This window comes from Balaenoptera musculus, chromosome 15 (genome assembly GCF_009873245.2).
Source record: "Balaenoptera musculus isolate JJ_BM4_2016_0621 chromosome 15, mBalMus1.pri.v3, whole genome shotgun sequence".
Classification (NCBI taxonomy): domain Eukaryota; kingdom Metazoa; phylum Chordata; class Mammalia; order Artiodactyla; family Balaenopteridae; genus Balaenoptera; species Balaenoptera musculus.
In genome coordinates, this window is record NC_045799.1 from 80,768,525 (window position 1) to 80,791,120 (window position 22,596).

At 53.2% G+C, this 22,596-nt stretch overlaps 2 protein-coding genes and 1 long non-coding RNA gene across 4 annotated transcripts; 2 read left to right on the forward strand and 1 right to left on the reverse strand.

The window, feature by feature from the left end:
- Window positions 1-4,634: 4,634 nt before the first annotated feature.
- Window positions 4,635-8,341, reverse strand: LOC118881263. Its single transcript, XR_005016488.1, has 3 exons — window positions 8,157-8,341; window positions 7,546-7,630; window positions 4,635-5,419 (listed from the first exon to the last, which is right to left on the reverse strand). It is a non-coding gene; the product is annotated as an uncharacterized LOC118881263 (long non-coding RNA).
- A 98-nt stretch (window positions 8,342-8,439) lies between these two features.
- Window positions 8,440-12,214, forward strand: FIS1 (fission, mitochondrial 1). 2 transcript variants are annotated; one of them, XM_036827511.1, is made up of 5 exons: window positions 8,440-8,593; window positions 9,451-9,583; window positions 10,942-11,018; window positions 11,461-11,566; window positions 11,904-12,214. In XM_036827511.1, the coding sequence occupies exons 1-5, from the start codon at window positions 8,549-8,551 to the stop codon at window positions 11,999-12,001; spliced, it is 459 nt and encodes a 152-aa protein (XP_036683406.1). In that variant the 5' UTR covers window positions 8,440-8,548; the 3' UTR covers window positions 12,002-12,214. The 2 variants fall into 2 exon arrangements, with proteins under 2 accessions (XP_036683406.1, XP_036683405.1); XM_036827510.1 differs by having other exon boundaries at window positions 8,453-8,593; window positions 9,451-11,018.
- Window positions 12,215-13,778: 1,564 nt separating this feature from the next.
- CLDN15 (claudin 15) lies at window positions 13,779-19,277 on the forward strand. Its single transcript, XM_036824247.1, has 6 exons — window positions 13,779-13,909; window positions 14,023-14,486; window positions 17,223-17,387; window positions 18,380-18,461; window positions 18,554-18,670; window positions 18,759-19,277. The coding sequence occupies exons 2-6, from the start codon at window positions 14,270-14,272 to the stop codon at window positions 18,883-18,885; spliced, it is 708 nt and encodes a 235-aa protein (XP_036680142.1). The 5' UTR covers window positions 13,779-13,909; window positions 14,023-14,269; the 3' UTR covers window positions 18,886-19,277.
- The last annotated feature ends 3,319 nt before the right edge of the window (window positions 19,278-22,596 follow it).

The window sequence follows — 22,596 nt, forward strand, 5'->3', positions numbered from 1 at the left end:
CTCTTGATCACGGTCTATGATCCTTTTAATGTATTGCTGGCTTCAGTTTACTAATATTTTGTTGAGGATTTTATGCAGTTTCTTTTTTTAATTTATTTATTATTTATTTTTGGCTGTGTTGGGTCTTCGTTTCTGTGCGAGGGCTTTCTCTAGTTGCGGCGAGCGGGGGCCACTCTTCATCGCGGTGCACGGGCCTCTCACTGTCACGGCCTCTCTTGTTGCGGAGCACAGGCTCCAGACACGCAGGCTCAGTAGTTGTGGCTCACGGGCCTAGTTGCTCCGCGGCACGTGGGATCTTCCCAGACCAGGGCTCGAACCCGTGTCCCCTGCATCGGCAGGCAGATTCTCAACCACTGCGCCACCAGGGAAGCCCTGTTGAGGATTTTAGAATCTATGTTCATCAAGGATATTGGCCTGTAATTTTCTTTTTTTGTGGTGTCCTTGGCTGGTTTTGGTATCAGGGTAATGCTGATAAAATGTGCTGATGAAAGTAAAATGTGTTGGGAAGGTTTCCCTCCAACTAGATATTCTAGTTCTTCTTCTGGCAGCTGGAATTCATTGCTGAATAAAAACTCACTGATCCGGAAATTTCTCTTGCCTCTGATTTTTGCCTCCTTCCCTTTTCCAAATCCTAAGACCAAAGTGGTAAACAGCAAAGGCGATGTCATTCCCAGAACAGACAAGTAGGAAAATCACACCTAAATAGTTTAAGGTACATCTGTTGTTTGGGTGGGGGGGGGAACCCTTTTGTCTGTTATTGCTCTCTGAAACTCACTCATTTGGAAGAGGCACTCCAAATAAATGAAGTTATTCATTGTCCAAATGAATGGCTTTATGGATAATCACCATGGCTGAGAGGTAACATTGCTGTGGTAACTACCACTGCAGCCCTGTCTTTTCCGCTTTAGTGGCCTGGAAGAGTAAAGTCATTTCTCCATATGCTTACCACACCTCCCCCCATTCCTCATTCCTTTTAAAGTCTTTTTCTGCCCCTGTCACACTAGTGAAATTACTCTAAGCTCTCTAGGCTCTAATAACTATTATAAAATGTTTATTATGTGTGCCAAGTGCTTTACAATCATTATCTCATGTTCCCTCCTCATAATAGATTCACTAGGAAGGCATTAGTATTTTCATCCTGATTTTTCAGCTGATGAAACTGAAGCTTAACTAGATAAGGCAAATTGATCACAGTCACAAGTCTATAGAGAAATGAGGCTCAATTTGACTTTTCCGCTGTCCAGTGGTTCTCAAACTCCAGCGTGCATCGGAATCACCTACAGCATTTGTAAAAATACCGACTGCTGGGCTCCATCCCCAGATATCCTAATTCTGCAGGTGTGGAGCCGGGCTCGATAATTCGCATTTCTAAACAATTTTCAGCTGATGCCCATGCTGCTAGTCTGGGGACCGCATTTAAGAACCACTGTTTCGGGACTTCCCTGGTGGCACAGTGGTTAAGAGTCTGCCTGCCAATTCAGGGGACATGGGTTCGATCCCTGGTCGGGGAGGATCCCACGTGCCAAGGAGCAACTAAGCCCGTGAGCCACAATTACTGAGCCTGCGCTCTAGAGCCCGCGAGCCACAACTACTGAGCTCCCGCGCCACAACTACTGAAGCCCATGCACCTAGAGCCCCGTGCTCCGCAACAAGAGAAGCCACCGCAATGAGAAGCCCACGCACCGCAAGGAAGAGTAGCACCTGCTCGCAGCAACTAGAGAGAGCCCACGCGCAGCAACGAAGACCCAATGCAGCCAAAAAAACCCACTGTTTCACACCTTTGCTCCTCAAAGTGTGTTGGAGAATCCACATCAACGGCGTCCTCTGGGAGCTTATTAGAAACGCAACATCTTGGGCCTTACCCTAGACCTCCTGAATCAGACTCTGCACTTTTAACAAGATCACAGGTGATTCATGGGCACGTTGTGTGCACTCATCACATACTTTCGAGCCAAGACAGACTCTAAAGGAGGCAACAGGTAAATTTTAATTTACAGTGAGCCTCGCTGGGGCATGGGTTAGCAAGTAGGGCTTCATTCACCCCCGGGCACAAGGGCGAGTTGTGAGGTTCGGGGCTCCCAGCCCTCGGCACCACTCCTTCCACCTCTCAGTCGCGCCGCGCCGCGCCCCCTCCGCGCCCCGCCCCCTCCGCGCCCCGCCCCCCCCCGCGCCCCGCCCCCCCCCGCGCCCCGCCCCCCCGCGCCCCGCCCCCCCCCGCGCCCCGCCCCGCCCCGCGCCCCGCCCCCCCCCCGCGCCCCGCCCCCCCCCGCGCCCCGCCCCCCCCCCCGCCCCGCCCCCCCCCCCCCCGCCCCCCCCGCGCCCCGCCCCCCCCGCGCCCCGCCCCCCCGCGCCCCGCCCCCCCCCCCCCCCCGCCCCCCCCGCCCCCCGCCCCCCCCCCCCCCCCGCCCCCCCCCCCCCCCCGCCCCCCCCCCGCGCCCCGCCCCCCCCCGCGCCCCGCCCCAGGCTTCTCTCGGCTCCGCCTCCCTGCGGAGGGCGACTACTGCGCAGAGGCAGACGCCGCCCTCTTTCCCCCTCGAGGCTCCCCGGGTCCTCCGGATCACCGAGCACTTCTCCTAGAGCAGCCCCTGAGGAGGTACCTGTACCCACTTCTCCCATCTTCGGGTGCCGACCGAACCGCCACCCGGAAGTGCAAACGTCTCCGAGGTTTTTAGCCTCTTTCTTAGAACTCCGGCCGTTACTTTTTCATTCACCCCACCAACGATTCTTGGGTGCCTGCCCTTTGGCAGAGAGATAAACAAGACACGGCCTCTGTCCACATAAAGGATTGCAGGACTGGGTGATAAATGCTGTACCTCCTAGGGGCTGGAGGCGCGGGGGCCGGATAGAAGAAAGATGTCCCGGAGGGTAACGGCCCTGAGCCCGGCTGCTAGTTGCGGGCCATGTAGGGACTCAGGTGTTTGGTGGATGGAGATCTTCAGTTGGAGAACATTCCGGGTGGAAGAAAGGTGGCCGTCCCACGAAAACTCTCCGTGTGCAGGGCGCGTGGGTGCCTGGAAATGAAGCTGGAGAGGTAAGCAGAGGCGATCCTGAAGGGCTTCGTATGCATAAGAAATTTAAACAATGTCCTGAGTAGTCTAGACGGTATTTTAAACAGGAGACGTGAAGTCTGATTTGCACTTTAAAATGCAGCTGGCAGCCAGGCTAGGTTGGAGAAGGAAAACACGTGAAGGCTGTTAGAGAATGGCGACAGAAAGGAGGCAGAGGTATCTGACGTCATGTACTTATTCGATAGCTGTCTTTTCTCTTCCACTAAGATGTGACTTACATGGGGGAAGGACTATGTCTGTTTAGTTCATTTCTCTTACCCAGCACTTAGAAGGGTGCCTGGTACACAGTAGACCCTTAACAAATGTTGGTTGGATGGATGAATGAATCAATTTGCGGTTGATCGGACTCCCTAACTAATTAAATAGTAGATGAAAGTGGGAAGTAGAGGAGACAGATCACTGAAGATTGGAAGAACACAAGTAGTGGAACCCTGTTTAGTGGGTGTTTGCTGAGAACTTCTCCTGGGCTGACCACTGGCAAGATGCTGTAAGGCAGAAGTCCAGAACAGGCTCCAATTTCTGGTGTAGTCAAGGGAGGGAATCTGCCACCAAGTACCACTTCTAGGTTTTAGTTCCACCAACAAAAAATGTCCGTTTCTTTTCTGCCCACTCACAGGACTGAATCTGAGAAGTACACACTTCTTTGTTTTGTTTTGAGTATTATCAGCCACATGCCTAGAATCCAAATGACTATAACTTTAAGGCTGTTTATTATTATATTGATGTAACGTAATATTGATGTGCCATCATTTAATAAAACCATTCCCTGGTGCTTTTTTTGTTTGTTTACCTTCGAAGATATGCAGGAATGAATATCTTTTTTTTTTTCAATAAATTTTCTTTATTCAGCATTACAATTTTGTAGATTTACCACGTTGACAAATGTGTCTGTACTTCATTTTCAATGTTCTATATTCAATTCTACGTGTATATACCATAAAGTACTCATTCTTAAATTCATATAAAAGGTATTTGGGTTGTTTCCAGTTTGAGGGGGTTTTTTCTGTTACTAAAAATGATGCTATAAACATTCTTAGACATGTTTTGCCCATGTGCAAGTTTCTCACTAATGAATAGCTGGCAGTGGAATTCCTAGATCAGAGGTATTCATATCTTTTTTTTTTTGAATTTTATTTTATTTTTTTATACAGCAGGTTCTTATTAGTTATCTGTTTTACACATATTAGTGTACACATGTCAATCCCAATCTCCCAATTCATCACACCATCACACCCCCACCCCCCCACTTTCCCCCCTTGGTGTCCATACGTTTGTTCTCTACATCTGTGTCTCGATTTCTGCCTTGCAAACCAGTTCATCTGTACCATTTTTCTAGATTCCACATATATGCGTTAATATACGATATTTGTTTTTCTCTTTCTGACTTACTTCACTCTATATGACAGTCTCCAGGTCCATCCACGTCACTACAAATGACCCAATTTCGTTCATTTTTATGGCTGAGTAATATTCCGTCGTATATATGTACCACATCTTCTTTAAGGAATGAATATCTTCATGTCTTTTCTTTCTTTCTTTCTTTTTTTTTTTTTTTTTTGGCTTTTGTTGAATATTTTTTCCTCACAGGAGTAGATTACTAGTTAAATAATATTTTATCTTATAGCTCTTACTATATATTGCCTGATTCTCTTCCAAAAAGTTAATCATGGCAACAGCAATATCCATTTATGCAACAGTTACAAATTGAGTGTCTACTCGCGCTAGGCACTGAGCTCTAGGAGCATAAGATGAGCAAGATAGACAGACCCTGCCCTCCTGTCGCTTCCAGTCTAGTACAGGAGGGTGGCATTTATCAGCTCATCACACAATAATTAGAAACTAACACATAGTGTGAACTAAAAATACAGGCCGCTTGCCAAGAGGCAGAAACCAGTTTTACAACAATCTCAGCAGCACTGGTGGTGGTTTGGGGGGTTTTGTTTTCAATTTTACTACCGTGTTTTACTAAAAAAATGGTTGGTCAGGATTGCTTTGCCTGTTTTGATTTTGAATTAATCTGAATTTTTCCTTCCTCGTTCATCTGCTGCTAAAGGGAAGTCCTCTACCGTGCAAAACCAAAAAATTACAAATTTACACCTACATTTTTTAAAGATGAAAAACTAGAGAGTACTTACAAACTTGTCATATCCTTTCTTTCTATTTATTCTTTAACTGACTCTTCATCTCTGAAGCTGAAGCAGGACTCGGGTTTGAATCCCAGCTCCTCCACTTCTAGCTCTGTGACCTTGGGCAGATGACTTAAGCTTTTTGAGCCTCTGTTTCCTTATGGATCAAATGGAGCTCATACCTTCCTGGTATGATTTTGGACCACAGGTCATGTGTGAGCATTCCTTTACGGGGGAAAAAAAGAGACGAGAACAGAATAAAGTCTCTGGCTCCTGGCAGATGTTATTACCATACCCAAACCAATACTTGTGTGGCTCACAAAAACACAGGGCGAACTAAGAAAGGAATGAGCAGGTTATAGTTTTATATTCTTAAAATGTAGGACTGGTAATGCTCTGCCTCTCTACAGGAGACCTCACCTAGTCTGGATGCCAGGGAAGGCCTTCCCTAAGGAAGAGCCTTAGAGCTTAGAACTGAGGGTCAGTAGGAGCTCACCAGGTCACTCAGCGCACAAACCTATCTGTCACCCTACCTCCCTCTCACACATCCGATCCATCAGCAGACCCTGCTGACTCTCCCTTCTGACCATATACCCTTAACCCCTTCACCCCCACCGCTGCCACGGTAGACCAGGTCACCGCCGCCTCTTGCCTGGGCCACCACAGCAGCCACCAGAGGGATTCCTTTACGATGGATCATTTCACTCTGTTGCCCAAAACCCTCCAGTGCCTTCCCATCACTCATCAAATTAAATCCAGATTCCTTCCCAGAATCTACAAGGCCCTACATGATCTGCCCCTGGCTACCCCTCTGCCCTCACTTTCTAAACAACTCTTGTGCATTCCTTCCTTAAGGCTTTTGCAGCTGCCCATTTGTCTGCTTGGAATGTTCTTCCGCCATTTACCTGCATGGCTCATTCACGCCCTTCAGTTCTCTGCCCAGGTGTCACCTCTCCAGGGTGGGCTTCTTTGAGCTCTCCTCCAATAGTATCCTCTTCTCTCAATCCCTTCTCTCAATCCCTTTCCCCTGCTTTATTTGTTTTCAAAGCATTTTCAACTCCTGCCATTATTGTGTTTTTAGTTATTTACTTGTTCAAGTATTTTTTCTGTTTTCCCCACTAAAATGCAAGTTCCATGAGAACAAGAACTTTATTCAGCACTGATCCCTAGCACTTAAACAGTGCCTGGCACATAGCAGGTGCTCAATGAATATTTGTTGAATGAATTAAATCATGAATGAATGAATGAATGAGCCATATAAACAAAGGGGGAGGGGAAAGATGTTCCAGATAGAGGGGACTGCATGTGCAGAGGGCCTGTGGCCACTGGGGGTTTCAGACCTGAAAGAAGGCCTAACAGGGAGAGGCAGTGATGGAGAGATGAGGCAGAGAGGTAAGCACAGACCAGACAATGAGAAGGACAATGAGAAGCCATTAAAGGGTTCCAGATAAATTGAGAATTGTGTTTTTATAAGGTCCCTCTGACTGCTGGGTGGTAAACTGACAGTAACAGGGCAAGAATGGATGCAGGGCACCAGTGAACTGGCTGTCAGTGTCTCCCAAGGCAGAGATGACAATGGTTTGCATTTGGATGCTGGTTGAAGAAGATGGAGAAACATAATTTGGATGTAAAATTAACAGGCACTACTTCTTAACCCTGTGATCCAGGGTGGATGGCTATGCTAACTAGACCAGAGAAACACAAACTCAGACTTAGGATCTCTTCACTGGCACAGAATTGAGCCATGTGAGTAAGGCATTCCTTTCCCCCCCACAAATATACATTTAACAAACCCTGATGGAGCTTTTGCCACATGCCAGGCCCGTGCCAAGAGCTGCAACAGATACAAACATGCATAAGGGGCAGCAGGCCACCCAAAGGAAGTAACATCCTGATAGAAATAATGCCCTTTTGGCTTTCTTATATTCCCTGCCTTGCTAGTAGTTGCTCTTTGTGCTCGGTCCTGTTTTCACCCATCTGCTTCGTATTCCGTACATCTTTTTACCCTCTCTGCTTACCTCAAAGCCCAGCCAAAATTAGAAGCTCAATACATCTTTGAATGAATGTGAATTTTTCTCCTTGACTATTATGGAGCCAGTTCCCTAAACTGAGGTTTCTCTCAGTTTACTGAGCTCATATCACAGTCATTTCAACTGTCCAAGCCAAATAGAGAAGAATAACTTGCCAACTTAACTCACAAGGCTATTATGAGGAAAGAAAAAAAAAAAAAATCAAGGGGCCTTGCAAATGTAAAAGGTGTTTGGATGATAATCCTTTGCACTTGCACTGCCGTCATTACTACTGTCGGCTTCATTTCCTGTTTATTCAACGAATATTTCTTGAACATTTACCTTGTGCTCGGAACTGGAGATGCACGGATAAACAAGATACAGTCTCTGCTCTCGTGGAACTTACATTCACATGTGTACTGGAGCACTGTGGGTCAAGGTAAAAAGAAATTTGAAAATGACTGCCTACCCAGTCCCATCACTGCACAGAACACAGATGCCAGAGTGGCATGCAGCATTTCTCCTTTCCATGCTTTGTTGCTTCTCACTGCCAAGCTCCTTATTGTCCATGACCCCACATGGCAGGCCTTTCCCCCTTGGGTACACCCAGAGGATGCTTTATTAAATAATATTTAGAAGACTGGACCCTCTCTGCAAGCAGTGGCAACAGCTTTTCTTTAAATTCCCATTGATAGCATCCCCCATTATTATGTATTCCAGTCCTGGGTGTATGGTTAACAGATCAGTTTTCTTTCCTCTTGCATTATAAGAGTCAGCCGGGGCCCTGGAAACCCTGGTACTAGTTATGATTTTCTTGCCGGCACTGAGAAGTCACGTAGCCTCTAGGGTCCTAGATATCTGGGAGGGGAGAACTGGGGGGGGGGGGGGCGGGGAGGAGCGAAGGAGGGTTACACTGGTCCCTAAAATTAAGTGATTCACGCCCAGTTCCCCACCTTCTCTTTCCGCTGTTTTCAGTCTGGGGGCTAACCACCAAGACATAGTCTCAGAGTTTAGTGAGGCAGCCTCCGTAGACGGAGGCAAACGCAGGGTACCCGGGAAGACTGGCTTGAGGACAGGTCCGGCACCGCCTCCGGCCTGCGAGTCGTGGGGGAAGGAGAAGGACCTGTTGGAGCATGCGCATCACTGATCCAGGCTGCTCCGCGGCGGCGGGGGTGGGGACGGGAGGGGCGGGCTCGCGGCGGCTACGTGAAGCGATTGGCTCTGCGTAGCGGAGGGCGATCCCGCTTCCGTCGGACGCCGGAAGTGACTCTCCGCCCCGGTCAGTGGGCCATGGAGAAGGTGGCACAGTAGCGTCTGAGTTGTGAGCATTGCGGGGCCGGCGGCCATGGAGGCCGTGCTGAACGAGTTGGTGTCTGTGGAGGACCTGCTGGTGAGGCCCGGCCCTGAGGGAGGGAAAAGGAAGATTCGGAAGGGCGGGCCCTGAGGAGAGCCCGGGTAGGGGCCAAACCCTCTTCCCAGCATCAGCTTTGCCTAGGGAAGTCGAACTACGGCTCCCGGCAGCCCCTGCAGCGTCCAGCTCCTGCCCAGAGGTTCCACTTTGCCCCAAAGGCTAATGGGAGATGTAGTTTCCTGCGCCACCACGCCTCAGCCTGGGGGCCTGGAGTTTGACGGGTGCTGAGTGCATGCAGGAGCTAGGAGGTCAGGGTGCGGGCACCCGATTTTGAGTGCTCCTTCAGTGTCAGGGGGAACACAGTGACCACCTTAAACTTTCATATATTAGTCACAATCCGGCACGGTGCTGAGTACCTTTCAGGGGAGATCTCAATCTTTGTAGCTCTAGTAGGAGGTAGGCACTATTTTTATTCCCGTTTTTCAGATAAGAAAGGGTCCAGACCGGCAGGGTGAGGGTGGGGATGGGAGAAGCAGTCTCCGACGAGGGACCGCGTGGGCTGTTGTTGAGCAGTTCTGACAGCGTGTTTACTGTTCAGCCTCTCGGGGTCAGCTGCTCCGGGAGCGGTGCCTGGAGCCGCCAGCAGGTGGCATCTCCAGTCGGTACCACTAGGGGGAGGGAAGCAGAGGGGGGCCAAGACAGCCCGCCACTAAGAAGCAGAATGCCTGGGTCCCAGGGATGGAGATGGCAGAACCTGGGGTACCAGGCCCCAAGACCCGCAAGGGAAATGTGGCAGAGGGGAAGATGGAGAGTAACAGGGAAAGGGACACCCAGGTCCTGCTACAGTGTGGCTTGCCCCTTCACCTCTAAATGACTCCTCTCCTCTCCTATGGCAGAAGTTTGAAAGGAAATTTCAGTCTGAGAAGGCAGCAGGCTCAGTGTCCAAGAGCACGCAGTTTGAATATGCCTGGTGCCTGGTGCGAAGCAAATACAACGATGACATCCGTAAAGGCCTTGCTCTGCTGGAGGGTGAGGTGCTAGGCTGGCTCCCCAGCTCTCCCCTTCCCAACTGCCATCGTCCTCAACCACCGTTGGCCTGGTTCACTCCCTCCATCTCAAGTTCGGGGATCCTTTTTCAACATGGGACCTCATAGTGCAGTCACCTCGCAGTTATTTACCAGTAAACGCACTGCAAAATAAGGGCTATACTTAGCCTGACTTCTCCCACTGTGCTTTTGGCTACTTGCCACCTCATCGATGGTTGTTTTGCCAGACAGAGTCATAGCATGTCGGTCCCCACAGGACTTTGGTGATCCCGTAGTCTAGACATAAGGAAAGTGGCTTGTCTCGGGTCACACAGCTGGTTGATTTATGGCTGAATTGGGACTAGAAGCTCCTGCTTGTGTGTCCCAGTCCCATGCTCTTTGCCCCCCACCCCCACCGTGTTGCTTATTTAGCAGCTGTTGTTGAAAACCTTTTGGGGGGGCGGTGTGGAAGAAGTACAGAAGACGGTTCCCAAAACCTGTGAGCACATGGTGCTTTTTTGATCAGAATCCTATTTCCTGCTGGTTTTGGATGGGTCACCATTTGTCAGAGGCCACAATACTTGACCTTTAAATTTCTCTGTACCCCCTTTCTCTTGGTCAAGTAATGGTGTATAAGCAATCACTGTACTAGCCAAGGATGCCTGTTGTAAATCCATAAAAGTAAGACTCTTCCTTAATGCAAATCATCGCCGCCTCCATTTGTCTATTTCTCAGGTTTCCTCTACAGCAGGGCACAGCTGTAGAATTGGTCTCTAAACATGGCCAGTCTAGTTGAGGAGGCAGTACAGACACTTGGGAAGATGTGTAAACACCTGCAAAACCACTTAGCAGCAAATTCTAATGCAGAGTACAACTGAACACATGAGCCTCTGGGAAGTCACTGAACTAAGAAAGTCAGGTGGGGTCTTTCAGGGAGGGGTAACTGAAGGTGAGTTTGGAGCTGTTTTTTTAACGGGGGAAGGAGTGCAAACTGGTTTTGAACACTATTCTGGTCAGCAAGCGGCTGTAGTTAAAATACACAGCAGATGCCACAGCTGAGTAGAGATGCCTTTTGGCTTCTCCGGTGCCTTGATTTCCTTTCAGTTCACTTGGATGAACCAAAGCTGACTGTAGTGTTGATACCGGGGTGTGGATCACTGGGGCATTGGGGCAGCTGGGGTTCATGCTGCCCCAGAGCTCTGGCTGGGAAGCCCGGAGTGACCGGAGCTGAAATGGAGGCTCAGGACAGTGACTTTCTCCCAGGATCTTATAGGTATTCAGGGAGTGGAGGGGGCCTCTGGGACACAGGCACTAGGAAGGGAGAGAAGGGGTTTTTACCCTCTTCCCTCCCTCCCTCCCTAGAGCTGCTGCCCAAAGGGAGCAAAGAGGAGCAGCGGGATTATGTCTTCTACCTGGCCGTGGGGAACTACCGGCTCAAGGTAAGGCAGAGAGCTCCTTCTCCCCCTCCACCCGGCCTGGGTGGCCAAGCTCCCTCTCGTCCCTCTCCTCCATCACAGAGCCCAGGCCCTCTGGAAGGCTGAAGAGGGCGGTAGGCAGGGGGTGGTGTTGGGTACAGAGGCGCAGGGTGATAGCAGGACGCTGAGGGAAGGTGAGAGACAGAGGATCCAGGTGCCGAGGGTGTGGGGAGCAGTGTGACGTCAGCAGTGGGGTGCAGCCCCAAGCCTTGGGCTGTTATCTCCCTCGGCTTATCAACCCCACACAGTTGGGGTGGTTTGTGGACTCTACTCCACTGGGTGGGGCTGGAGGGAGGGAGGGGGGAGGTAGAGGGAAGAGCCCTGGGACCAGCGGAGGGAAGGCCCTTCTGATGGGGAGAAGGAGGGGTAGAATTCTGAGGGGGTGTGTCACTCTCCCCGAGCGTAGGAATATGAAAAGGCCCTGAAGTACGTGCGGGGGCTGCTGCAGACAGAGCCGCAGAACAGCCAGGCCAAGGAACTGGAGCGGCTCATCGACAAGGCCATGAAGAAAGGTGAAGGCCGTCCTCTCTGCCCTTCTCCCTCCGTCTCCGTCCGCTCCCCACCCTCGTGTCTCCCTGGCCCCCAGCATCCCCAGGTCCCTCTCAACTCTGTTAAGTCCTCCTCCTTCCCTCGTGCCTGGGCCCTCTGGGCTCTCTTCAGATGGTGCCCTCCAAGCAGTTCCTCCCCAAACCCCCTTCTTTCTCCATCCCTCAGGGGTCCCTCACCCCGTGACTCCAGATAGAGAGGCACGTCCTCTGTCGAGGAGCAGCGGGCGGCAAGATGGTGGCCGAGGTCCCTGCAGGGACTAGGTTTCTGGACTCGTGACGGTCTCCCTTTTCCTCTCCCCAGATGGTCTAGTGGGCATGGCCATTGTTGGAGGCATGGCCCTGGGCGTGGCGGGACTGGCTGGGCTCATCGGACTTGCTGTATCCAAGTCCAAATCCTGAACGAGACGGCATCTCTGCCTCTGCGTGGGGGTGCGTGGGAGCCCGTGGAGGACACTGGAAGAGAGGCCCACCCATCCTCGCCGTCCCTTTCTTCTTCTGCACCTGTCACTGTCCTCTGTGACCTTCAACCTCCTCTCCCCTGGGACCTGTCCCCTAGCCCCAAATCATGTGTTTTGGGATGAGTGTAAATAAAATTGGGCTTTGGCTTGGGAACCTCTGTGTCTGTGTTGAGGAAGGGGCAGGTTCTGTTGGGCCCAGGGGTGGGGGTCATGCATGGGCTTTCCCTGCTCTGTGCCCTCCTACTCCTGCCCCCCAGGCTGGTGTGGAGTTCTCCTTTGTCCGCTGAGCTGCCCAGACCCTACACCCTTCCTTCCTCCCCCGCCTCAGCCCAGCCACGTCCTTGAGCAGTGGCAGGCAGCATAGGGACATGCCCTTTGCACGGCTGTAGAATCCTGAGAAAAAGCAGTGACCAGAGGTGGAAAGGGCAGAGCTGAAGGGACAGGCAAGAATTTACGTCTCCCATCTCCTCTGACCCACTCAGCTGCCTCTCAGCGTGTGGAGTTTTCCACACCAGGGGGCCCCCACTCAGTTTCCTCCAAAACCTCCACCCTTCCCTCCCTTTGTTTTCCTGCGTCCTCCCCTTCCTCCTCCCCATCCCACTCCTTAGGGGAGGGGGGCCACTGGTGGGGGGAAGGAAATGGGCATTTGGCATGGAGTCGGCAGAGGTCTTGGGAGAGGTCAGGAACCCAGGACATCCCAGTTGCAGAAGGAACATCGGGACCCAGTCCCCACACAGCCTGCTTTGCCCAACACCCGCCCCGTGCCAGGCTCAGCATGGGCCTGACTTGCTTCACTGCATACTTCTCGTTCCTCAGCCCAGCTTGGGGGGGGATTGGGGCAGAGGCACCTGGGGGAGCACAGAGGAGTCTGACACGGGGAGGAGGGGATGGGGGACTACACCTCAGAGCAGTGATGCCCATGGGACCGCCTGGGTGTAGGACGGGCCCCTTGGACTGAGCCCCAGCCTCACCTGCCAGAAGAGAACCAGAGCTGCCCCAGCCGTGGCCTTGGGGCGGGAACTGAGACCGTCTGTACTGGGACAGGTGCCCAGCGTCGGTTTGGGGTGGGGACCCAGAGGTTTCTGATCTCTCATAATTAATAGAGCTGGTGAGAGTTCTGATAACTCTTTGCTTCTTAGCTTATCAGAGGATCATGTCCTGGGCTTGTGATTTAGCCCCCTTGAGGCCCCTTAGCAGCAAGATCAAGCTTTTTGCCGAGAGTCAAAGATCATCCCAACAAGGGGGGAAATTCAAGTTCAGGAAGTTGAAGTTTGGGGGAGAGCAACCTCCTGGTGGCCTCACCCTGGCCCTTGGGCGCCCAGACCCAGTGCATTCACCAAGTATCAAGCAATTCATACTTGTGGGGAGCTTTGATCTGTAGTCACAATTCTTAATACAACCTATGAAGTGAGGAGGAGTAGTTCTAGTTCACAGAATCAGAAACAGGCTCAAGGGGCTCAAACTTCATGCCCACATCCCTTTGGTAAATGATGGGACCTGGTTTGAATCCAGGTTGGTTGGATTCCAGAGCCATGGGTTTCTCCCAGACTCCCCATTCCCTTTTTCAACCTTCATCTTCCTTGGAGACTCAATGCCTCAACCCCTAGGTCTTTGAGTTTCTTGAATTGTTCTCACCAACATTCAGAGAGGGTGGCTCCGCTCCCTTGATCCTTCCCCACTGAAAGGTGCAGGGGACCCGTCTGTGGTCAGTCTCCGTCTCTGTCTCTTGTCCCCCATACTCCATTCTCTGGCCCCCGATTAAAGCTGAGTCAGAGGCGGACGCTTCCCCTTGGCTCCCAGTGCCTCCCGTGGGAGCCCTTCCTTGGCGGCATCCGTTAGTCCCTCCCCGGTAAGTCCTCTCCCCACACCCTCGCGGGGCGGGGAGCCCAGGGCAGCCCAGAGACTGGGGGGGAGGGGGTGGACTTTTGGCCCGTTTCGTTTATTCCATCTCCTCTTCAACAGCTGCCGTGCACTCTTGTCTCACTCCTCTGACCGACCTGCAGGGAAGCGGAGAGACCCGGAGAGAGGGAAGAGACCAGCCAGAGACAGACCTGGGCCAAGGAAGAGGCAGAGACTGCAGCCTGCCTCCCTCCCTCTCCCCAGCCTGCCTTAACCGCCCTCCTTAGCCAAAGCCCCTCCAAGTTCCCCTGGGGCTCAGTCCCTCCCCTTCTCTGGGGCCCCCGGCTCCCCTCGGGGCCTGTGTCCCACCATGTCGGTGGCTGTGGAGATCTTCGGCTTCTTCATGGCAGCCCTGGGGCTGCTGATGCTCGGGGTGACCCTGACACACAGCAGCTGGCGAGTGTCCACCGTGCACGGGAACGTCATCACCACCAGCACCATCTTCGAGAACCTCTGGTATAGCTGTGCCACCGACTCCCTCGGAGTCTACAACTGCTGGGAGTTCCCGTCCATGCTGGCCCTCTCTGGTACGGGGTGGGGAGAGCTGAGGGGAGCAGAGGGAGGCGGGAGGTTGGAGAGACCCCGGCAAGGGTGGGTGCTGCCTGCGGTCTGACCTTGGGCGCCGTACAGATCCGGGAGGCCCAATCCAGCTGGGAGACCTGGGTTCCTGAAGCCGGGAGTGCTGGGGGCAGCCCTCTGGAACTGCGGTGGAGGCCTCACCAACACGTGGCCCCCTGCTCTGACTTGACCCTCTGTCTTTGTGGCTACAAGTGCAGGCACTGGGGCCAGAGTGCTGGCTTCAGCACCTGCCTTTGGCTAGCTCTGTGCCCCGGGCAGGTGACAAAATGAGCTGCATTTGACCCATCTGTAAGATTACGGTCATAATAGCACTGGTTCACCGGGTGGTCGTGAGGATTTTATGAGATAAGATGTGCAAAATGTTAATGTGATGTGAGCATCTATATTTGCTCAATCAAATTCAGCATTTTAGTTTCAGGGTGGGAGTGCTGGGGCTCATGGGGTGAAGAGGAAACCTCATCTTGGATTCTTGGGGGTTGAGATACTTAAAAGTCTCAGTAGCTTCGCCAGGCTTCCACTGGGGCATTGGTCTCACTGCCATGGTGAGTTCTAAAGGACTGTTTTAAAGGGAGTCCTCTTGCACATCTCAGTGTCCACTGGAAGCAGGGGTGTGTGTGTATATGTGTTTGGGGTTCTCGGGTCAACGTACTTTTCTGAGGTTCTTGGCGGGCTGGAGCCTACAGCTCTTTTGGCCCAGAAAGTTCCTCCCTGGTGGCTGGAGCATCTTCCTGCTCCCTGCTCACCTATGAGTAGCACCCCCATCATTCCCCAGGAGAGTCCTTCAGTCGGCCTCTCGCCAGGCCAGGAGGGGATGACGAGGAACCCTATGCAGTGCAGCTCCCATGCCCTCACTGGGTGCTCATGGAGTCGTCATGCTCTTCCAGGCCCCCTGCTGCAGGGGCCAGGTGGTAGGGGAAAGAGCCGAGGTCAGCATGCCACGAAATCGCCCCCGTGTATGTCAAAGATGCTCTGAGCCGTTAGGGAGTCCAGGTGGGTCTCTCGTGCCCCCACTATTCCCAGAATCTCCTGAGGCAGCTGCAGGGGCTTCATGCTCTCATCCCATCCAGGATGCCCCTCCCCGAAAAAAAGCCCTCTGTAAAAGTTGAGTACAGTCTGGGCCAGACACCCAGAATGCTGGGTGGCCAGAACGGACATTGGCGGCAGCCACTCAGCAGCCCTGGCCACCCCCTTCTGACTTACCCCTCAACCACACCATGGTGTAAGGAGGGACCCCAACTTGGACCGCTGCTTGAAACCTCTCGTGAGTGTGCACGAAAGACAATGAAAGACAGGGGTGCGAGGGCGTGCTGAGGGGGAGAGCAGAGAGCGCAGCTGCCCAGGTTGAGGTTCCAGGCATCGTGCTGCATGCTTCACATGCACCATTTCAGTGCTGATAACAGCCCCGCCTTTGGCGGTGTTAGTAACCTCATCTTCCAGAAGCTGGAAAGCTGCAAGGTGGCCTGCCCAGAGCCACACAGGTGCGGGGGGGCTGGAATCCAGACTCGTGTGTATCACGAGCCAGCTGATACTTCCTTCCCAGGCTGGTTCTGGTCCTGGGAAGCTTCCTATCAATTATTCACCTCGCAGCCACCCAGCCCATGCTCTTATGGGCCCTTCAATAATCTCTCTTTGTCTACCAGAGCTACCTGAGGATCCGGAGCTGGTCTGCCCCAGGTGGGGATGGGTGGATGGATGGATGGGGAGAGGGTAGGAACTCCGGAAGGAGTGGCTGGGAATAAGAAAATGCTCCCAGAGAACTTTGTCGCTCTTCCCTGCTCCCCAACTCTGGGCCGCTTCACATCCTCCTGGCAGGGACCCAGCCTTTCCTCTTCAACACAGGTGGCACTGCCCCACCCGGTAAAGGGGTGCAAGGTCCTTGGGAGTGCTTGGCAACTACCAAAGACAGAGAAGGAGGAAGGGGGGGCCAGAAAGGGAGCAGCCTTTTTCTTCGAGTTTGAGAAAGGGGAAACAGGCACTGAAAGCATATGAGCTAGACTGACGTGGATTGGTCCTAGGCCCAGGTATCCCACGTTCCAGATAAGAAGCTGCCCTTTACCCAGTGACCCATAGGCCACTGCTGCCCCCTATCGGTCACTCCAGGAAGAGGCTCAGTTCAGGATGTCGGGCACTGCGCTGGGCACTAAATGGGACCTAGTAGATGTGGGGAAAGGGAGGGGGTGCTTGGGGGCAGTGTCTGTAATACCCAGCAGAGCACGGCGGTTCTCAACCAGGGGTGATTTTTTTGACGATGTCTAAACATTTTGATTGTCCTGTTTGGGGGGACGGCTGCTGAGGTCTAGTGGGCAGAGGCCAAGGATGCTGCTAAACATCCTACAATGCAGAGAATGCCCCCCAGAACAAAGCATTATCCGGCCAAAGTGGCAGTGGCGCCGAGGAGAAGCCCTGTGACGGCGGTAGAGGCGAAGTGCGCCTGCGCAGGCGGGAGGGTCAGGCGGCGCTAAGCCTCGTTGGCACTGAGGTGAGCTCCTGGGATGGAGGGGGGTGTGACCCCTCAGCCTGACCCCTTAGGCTGGATGGGGCCTGAAGGACAGGGAGAGGACTTGACGGCCTTTAGGGACTGAGGCCTGAGCAGGTTGTATAAGGGGCTGACTGTCATAGCCGGGAGAGTAGATGGAGGGGAAGGGGCCGGCTCTGGGACCCATGGCTGCGCCCCACCTCCCTAGGGTACATCCAGGCCTGCCGGGCGCTCATGATCACCGCCATCCTCCTGGGCTTCCTGGGCCTCTTCCTAGGCATGGTGGGGCTGCGCTGCACGAACATTGGGGGCCTGGAGCCCTACAGGAAAACCAAGCTGGCGGCCACCGCAGGGGCCCTACACATACTGGCTGGTAATTGGGGGAAAGTTACGGGGGGAGGCTGTGCCGCGGTGGGGGTGGGGTGGCCCTTGGCCCAGACTGCACGGTTGCCTCACCTTCCCCTTTGCACTGACACCTGCCCTCTCTCCCTGCTCACCCCACTCTCACCCATACTCACCAAATCCCTTGGTGAGTCCATCAAATCAGTCCATCAGCAATGTTTCTTGAGCCCGCACTAGGAGCCAGGTAGGAGTGAGGTGTGGGAGGGACTCCAAAGGTGAGAGTTTCTGCCCTCCAGAGCTTACAGCCTGGATGGGAAGAGTTAGGACATGCACACACACACACACACACTCACACACACTGTACACAATAACAGTACCATGTGACTCGCCATCCCTTTTCAATTTGCAAAACATTTCTGCACACATCACCTCACAACAAGCCTGTGAGGGAGGGCAGGTCTTGTCCTGTTCTCCAGATGTGGAAACAGGCTCAGAAAGGCCAGGTGGCTTGCTGGAAGACAAGCCCCCAGGGGGCGGCCAGGCTGGACCTGTAGTCCGGGGGCCCGGCTGGCTTCAGGCCTTCATGCACCGAGTGGTGAAGACCTGGCACAGCGCTGAGGGCTCTAGGAGGCCAAGGAAAGGGGAGTCGGGGCAGGCAGGGCTGATGGGGAAGACTGCTTGGGCTTCTGAGGACGGGTAGGACTTGGATGAGCAGATTCCCAGTGAGGAAACTATGTGGTCCAGGCGCTAGAGGTAGGAATGCCAGGGCAGGTCGGGGATAAACAGTGGGAAGAGGGTCTAAGGAGCAGAGTGGGAGACCACAAGAGATGTGGGCTGTGGTAGGGTCCTGGGGGCTGGATCGAGCAGCCTGCAGTTGACCTAGGAAACAGAAGCGTCATGAGCTGGAGAGGGGGAATGAAAGGGATCCAGTGAAACTTGCTCTTGGACTTGATGCCCACGTCCTGCTCTCTGGGCCGCCCTTCCTCCACAGGGCCTAGTGCGGTTCTCCTCTCCCTCCCCCAGGTGTCTGCGGGATTGTGGCCATCTCCTGGTACGCCTTCAGCATCACCCAGGACTTCTTCGACCCCTTGTACCCTGGAACCAAGTGAGTGTGGGACCCCCACCCACGGGAGTAATGGGTGGGCCTCTGCCCCCCCCCCCGAGCTAGCACCACCTGCTCGTCGTCCTTGTCCCCAGGTACGAGCTGGGCCCCGCCCTCTACCTGGGCTGGAGCGCCTCCCTGCTCGCCATCCTGGGTGGCATCTGCCTCTTCTCCAACTGCTGCCGCTCTCGGGACGAGGACCACGGCGCCAGGTAAGGGAGGGCGTGCCGCGAGGGGCGGGGCGCGGGGCGCGGGGCGAGGGCCGCATCTCCCTCTGACCCGGGTTCTCTCCCCTGCCAGCATCCGGCCTCCCTACAAGGCCCCAGCGATGCCCGCCAAAAGCCTCACTGCCCGCCTGCCCACCTCGGCCTCGGATGAAGAAGGCGACAGCAGCTTTGGCAAGTACGGGAAAAACGCTTACGTGTAGGAGGCCTGGCCTCCCATTCCCTTCCCACTGCCCCCAGTGGAGAGGGGTCCCTGTAAACCCGGGGCTGCAGGCGCAGGCCCCTGCTCGCGGTAACAAGCTCAGGGCCAAGCCACGCTTCAGGCTCCGCCCCGTGCCTGGAAGCCGCGCCCAGCTCTGACCTCAGGCCCCGCCTTCCCCGTCGGAGCTCCGCCCCGGTCACGCCTCTTTCGTCTGGCTCCCTGGATCCTCTCAGGCCAAGAACCCGCTTCCTGAGAACTCACCTCTGGCCCCTGAGGCTGGACCCCTCTTAACCTTCTGAGTCTGGGTTCTGGGCCGTTAAGGGGGCGGAGGCGTCCCCGAGTGTTTGTGGTCTGTATAAACACTTGCATAAATAAATTTGTATTGGGAACTGTCCAGGGGTTGAAGGTGTCATGAGGCAGTTGGCCCAGCAAGGGGTGGCTGAGGCAGCACCCAGGGTCGCCTCAGTTCCTGGATCCCAGGCTGTCACCTGTTCTCCTCTCCATCGCCTTTGGACTGTCCCATCCAGCAGAAGAGAAGAGGAGTGGCAGGTGATTTCTAGAGTGTGGCACTGTTACAACTACCGATAAGGGCCATCAAGGAGCAGATAAGGAATATCCAGCTCTAGGAACCGGAATAGCAGAGATACCCTCTGGCCAGACTGATAACAGATCACTCCTTTTACTCTGGACCTTTCTCACTGCTGTACAAGGAGACAGTTGGTCTAGAGCAGAGTTTCTTTACCTGGGCCTGAGAGTGGATATCAGAAACTGACAAGCCCTTTGAAACTGTGTCAAATCAACCAGGCCTGGTGCAAGTACAGTTTTCTGGGGACGGTTCAATAACTTCCAGAGGGACTTCCCTGGTGGTGCAGTTAAGAATCCGCCTGCCAATGCAGGGGACACGGGTTCGAGCCCTGGTCCGGGAAGATCCCACATGCCGCGGAGCAGCTAAGCCTGTGCACCACAAGTACTAAGCCTGCGCTCGACAGCCCGCGAGCCACAACTACTGAGCCCGAGTGCCACAACTACTGAAGCCCACGCACCTAGAGCCCATGCTCCGCAACAAGAGAAGCCACCGCAATGAGAAGCCCGCGCACCGCAACGAAGAGTAGCCCCCACTCGCCACAACTAGAGAAAGCTCGTGGGCAGCAACGAAGACCCAACGCAGCCAAAAATAAATAAATAAATAAATTTATTTTAAAAAATAATAACTTCCAGAAAAGGCACTGGAGGTCTGTTCAGAGAGGCTTGCGTGTTGATGGTGTGTGTGTGTGACTCAGTATCCAGCTCGGGTGTGGCACGGGGTCATGGGCATGCCTGGCACAGGCCCAGCGAGTACTGAACAGAGCGGCCAGTACACACTTGAGACAGGAAACTGAGGCCGTGAGAAAGAAGCCTGGCATCTGGTGGAAGGAGGGGGGACCAGGGCCCTGTCCTGGCACCTATCCCCTGCCGTGCTGAATACAGCGACCAGACACTTCGGGGTGGCTTGGGTTCTGACCTTGGCCCCCTCCCCTTTCTCTTTCATCCCATCTGCTCACCTGCACCAACATTCTCCTGGGTTGTAGGGACCTCCCACATCTGCATTCTAACTGGGCCCTCTCTCCGGAGCTTCAGAAGTCATGCACCCCCTGTGTGTTTTCACCAGGCTCAGTAAATTCATCACTTTTCCCCAAAGCCACAGTTGCTGTCATGCCAAGCTCTGAGTCTCACAGACTGACATCCTCAGTCATCTCTGGCTTCTCCCTTCACTTCCTCTTCACCACCTCCCCTCAGTTGGCTGCCAAATCCTATCAACTCTCCTTCCACAGAGTTTTTCCACATCCACCTAGTTCTCCCCGTTGACCGCCTGGTGTTGGGTCCGGCCCTCACCTCTCTTGCCTGGACTCATTACAGAATTCCCCTAAGTAAGCTTCTTATCCCATCTTTGTGACTCAGTCCCCATTCCTCTACTGGAGCACTGTTCATTGTCCTGCCCTGGCAGCTCCCCGGTGCCTCAGAAAAAACAAAACAAAAAAGACAGTTACAGGGCTTCCCTGGTGGCGCAGTGGTTGAGAATCTGCCTGCTAATGCAGGGGACACGGGTTCAAGCCCTGGTCTGGGAAGATCCCACATGCCACGGAGCAACTGGGCCCGTGAGCCACAACTGCTGAGCCTGCACGTCTGGAGCCCGTGCCCCGCAACGGGAGGGGCCACGATAGTGAGAGGCCCGCGCACCGCGATGAAGAGTGGCCCCCGCTTGCCACAACTAGAGAAAGCCCTCGCATGAAACGAAGACCCAACACAGCTAAAAATAAATAAATAAATAAAGTAGCTATTAATTAAAAAAAAAAAAAAAAGACAGTTACACCTTGACACACTACCTGGCCCTAGCCTGCCTTTCTGTCCCCATTTCTTACTATTCCTCCATGCAACCGTGCTCTCTCAGCGAGCTGGACTGCTCACTTGGACACACATTTGAGTCAGGGCTTCCTACTGGGCTCCGCCCAGAAACAATTATGCTTTTTGCGCTGTTCCCTACATAAAGGGTTCCATGGCCTATCCCTGCCCCTCCACCACCAATACTCTGCTTTCGTACCATTTGCGGATGTCCCCTGGCCAAGTCCAAAGTCCACGTGGAAGGGACTGTCCAGGAGCATAGACACTGGGAAGTGTATTTCATGCAGGCCCTTAGTGTAACAATCTACCAGGACAGGCCCTGGGCCACGTGATGCTGACCTGCCTCTTCTCGTCCCTTCCCCCTTTCAGGAAAACAAACCGGAGCCGAGTTTCACATTCGAGCATTTACTATGTGCCTTAATATGACCATGGGGTTAAATTTTGATTTCTTTGTCCATTGTGCGAGGGTCACATGGCTATAAAGAGCTATCGACACATGTACCTTTTTTTTGTAGTTTTTTTTAAATTGAAGTATAGTTGATTTACAATGTTGTGTCAATCTCTGCTGTATAGCAAAGTGACTCAGTTATACACATATATACATTCTTTATATCCTTTTCCATTATGGTTTATCACAGGATATTGAATATAGTTCCCTGTGCTATATATTAGGACCTTGTTGTTTACCCATGCTAAATGTAATAGTTTGCACCTACCAACTATGAGGAATCTAAAATAAGGCACAAATGAACTATCTACAAAACAGAAACAGACTCATAGACACATGTACCCTTTTCAACACTATTTTCTTCTTTGCTAGAAGCTACAGCAGCAAGACCGGGCCCCTGCCCTCAGAGAACTCACAGGCTGGGAGCAGACAGAAATGCAGACAGCTAGTTACCGTGTAATAGGCAAGGTGCTAAGGCTACTCCAGGAATCCTCCAGTTTTTGAGGAACTAGCTATGAGAAAGCTCAGCAACAAACTGCTTTAGGTCTTGGGCAATGATGTCAACAGCTGAGTACTTACCAGACGCCAGGCACTGGGCTTGGTACAGTCTCATTTAATCCTCACAGTTTCTGGGAGGTGGCTGTAACAGAGTCAAAGAGGCAAAGTGACCTGTTCAAGCTAGTAATAATTGGTAGTACAGTAATTAGTAAGTAGTGGGCCCAAGATTTGTCTGAGACTGAAGACCCAAATGGCCTGTTTCCCAGAATTCCTGGCTCTCCAAACTAATCCATGTCAATTATTATTATTATCAATATTTTATTTAGTTAGTTAGTTAGTTGTGCCAGGTCTTAGTTGCAGCAAGTGGGCTCCTTAGTTGCAGCTCGT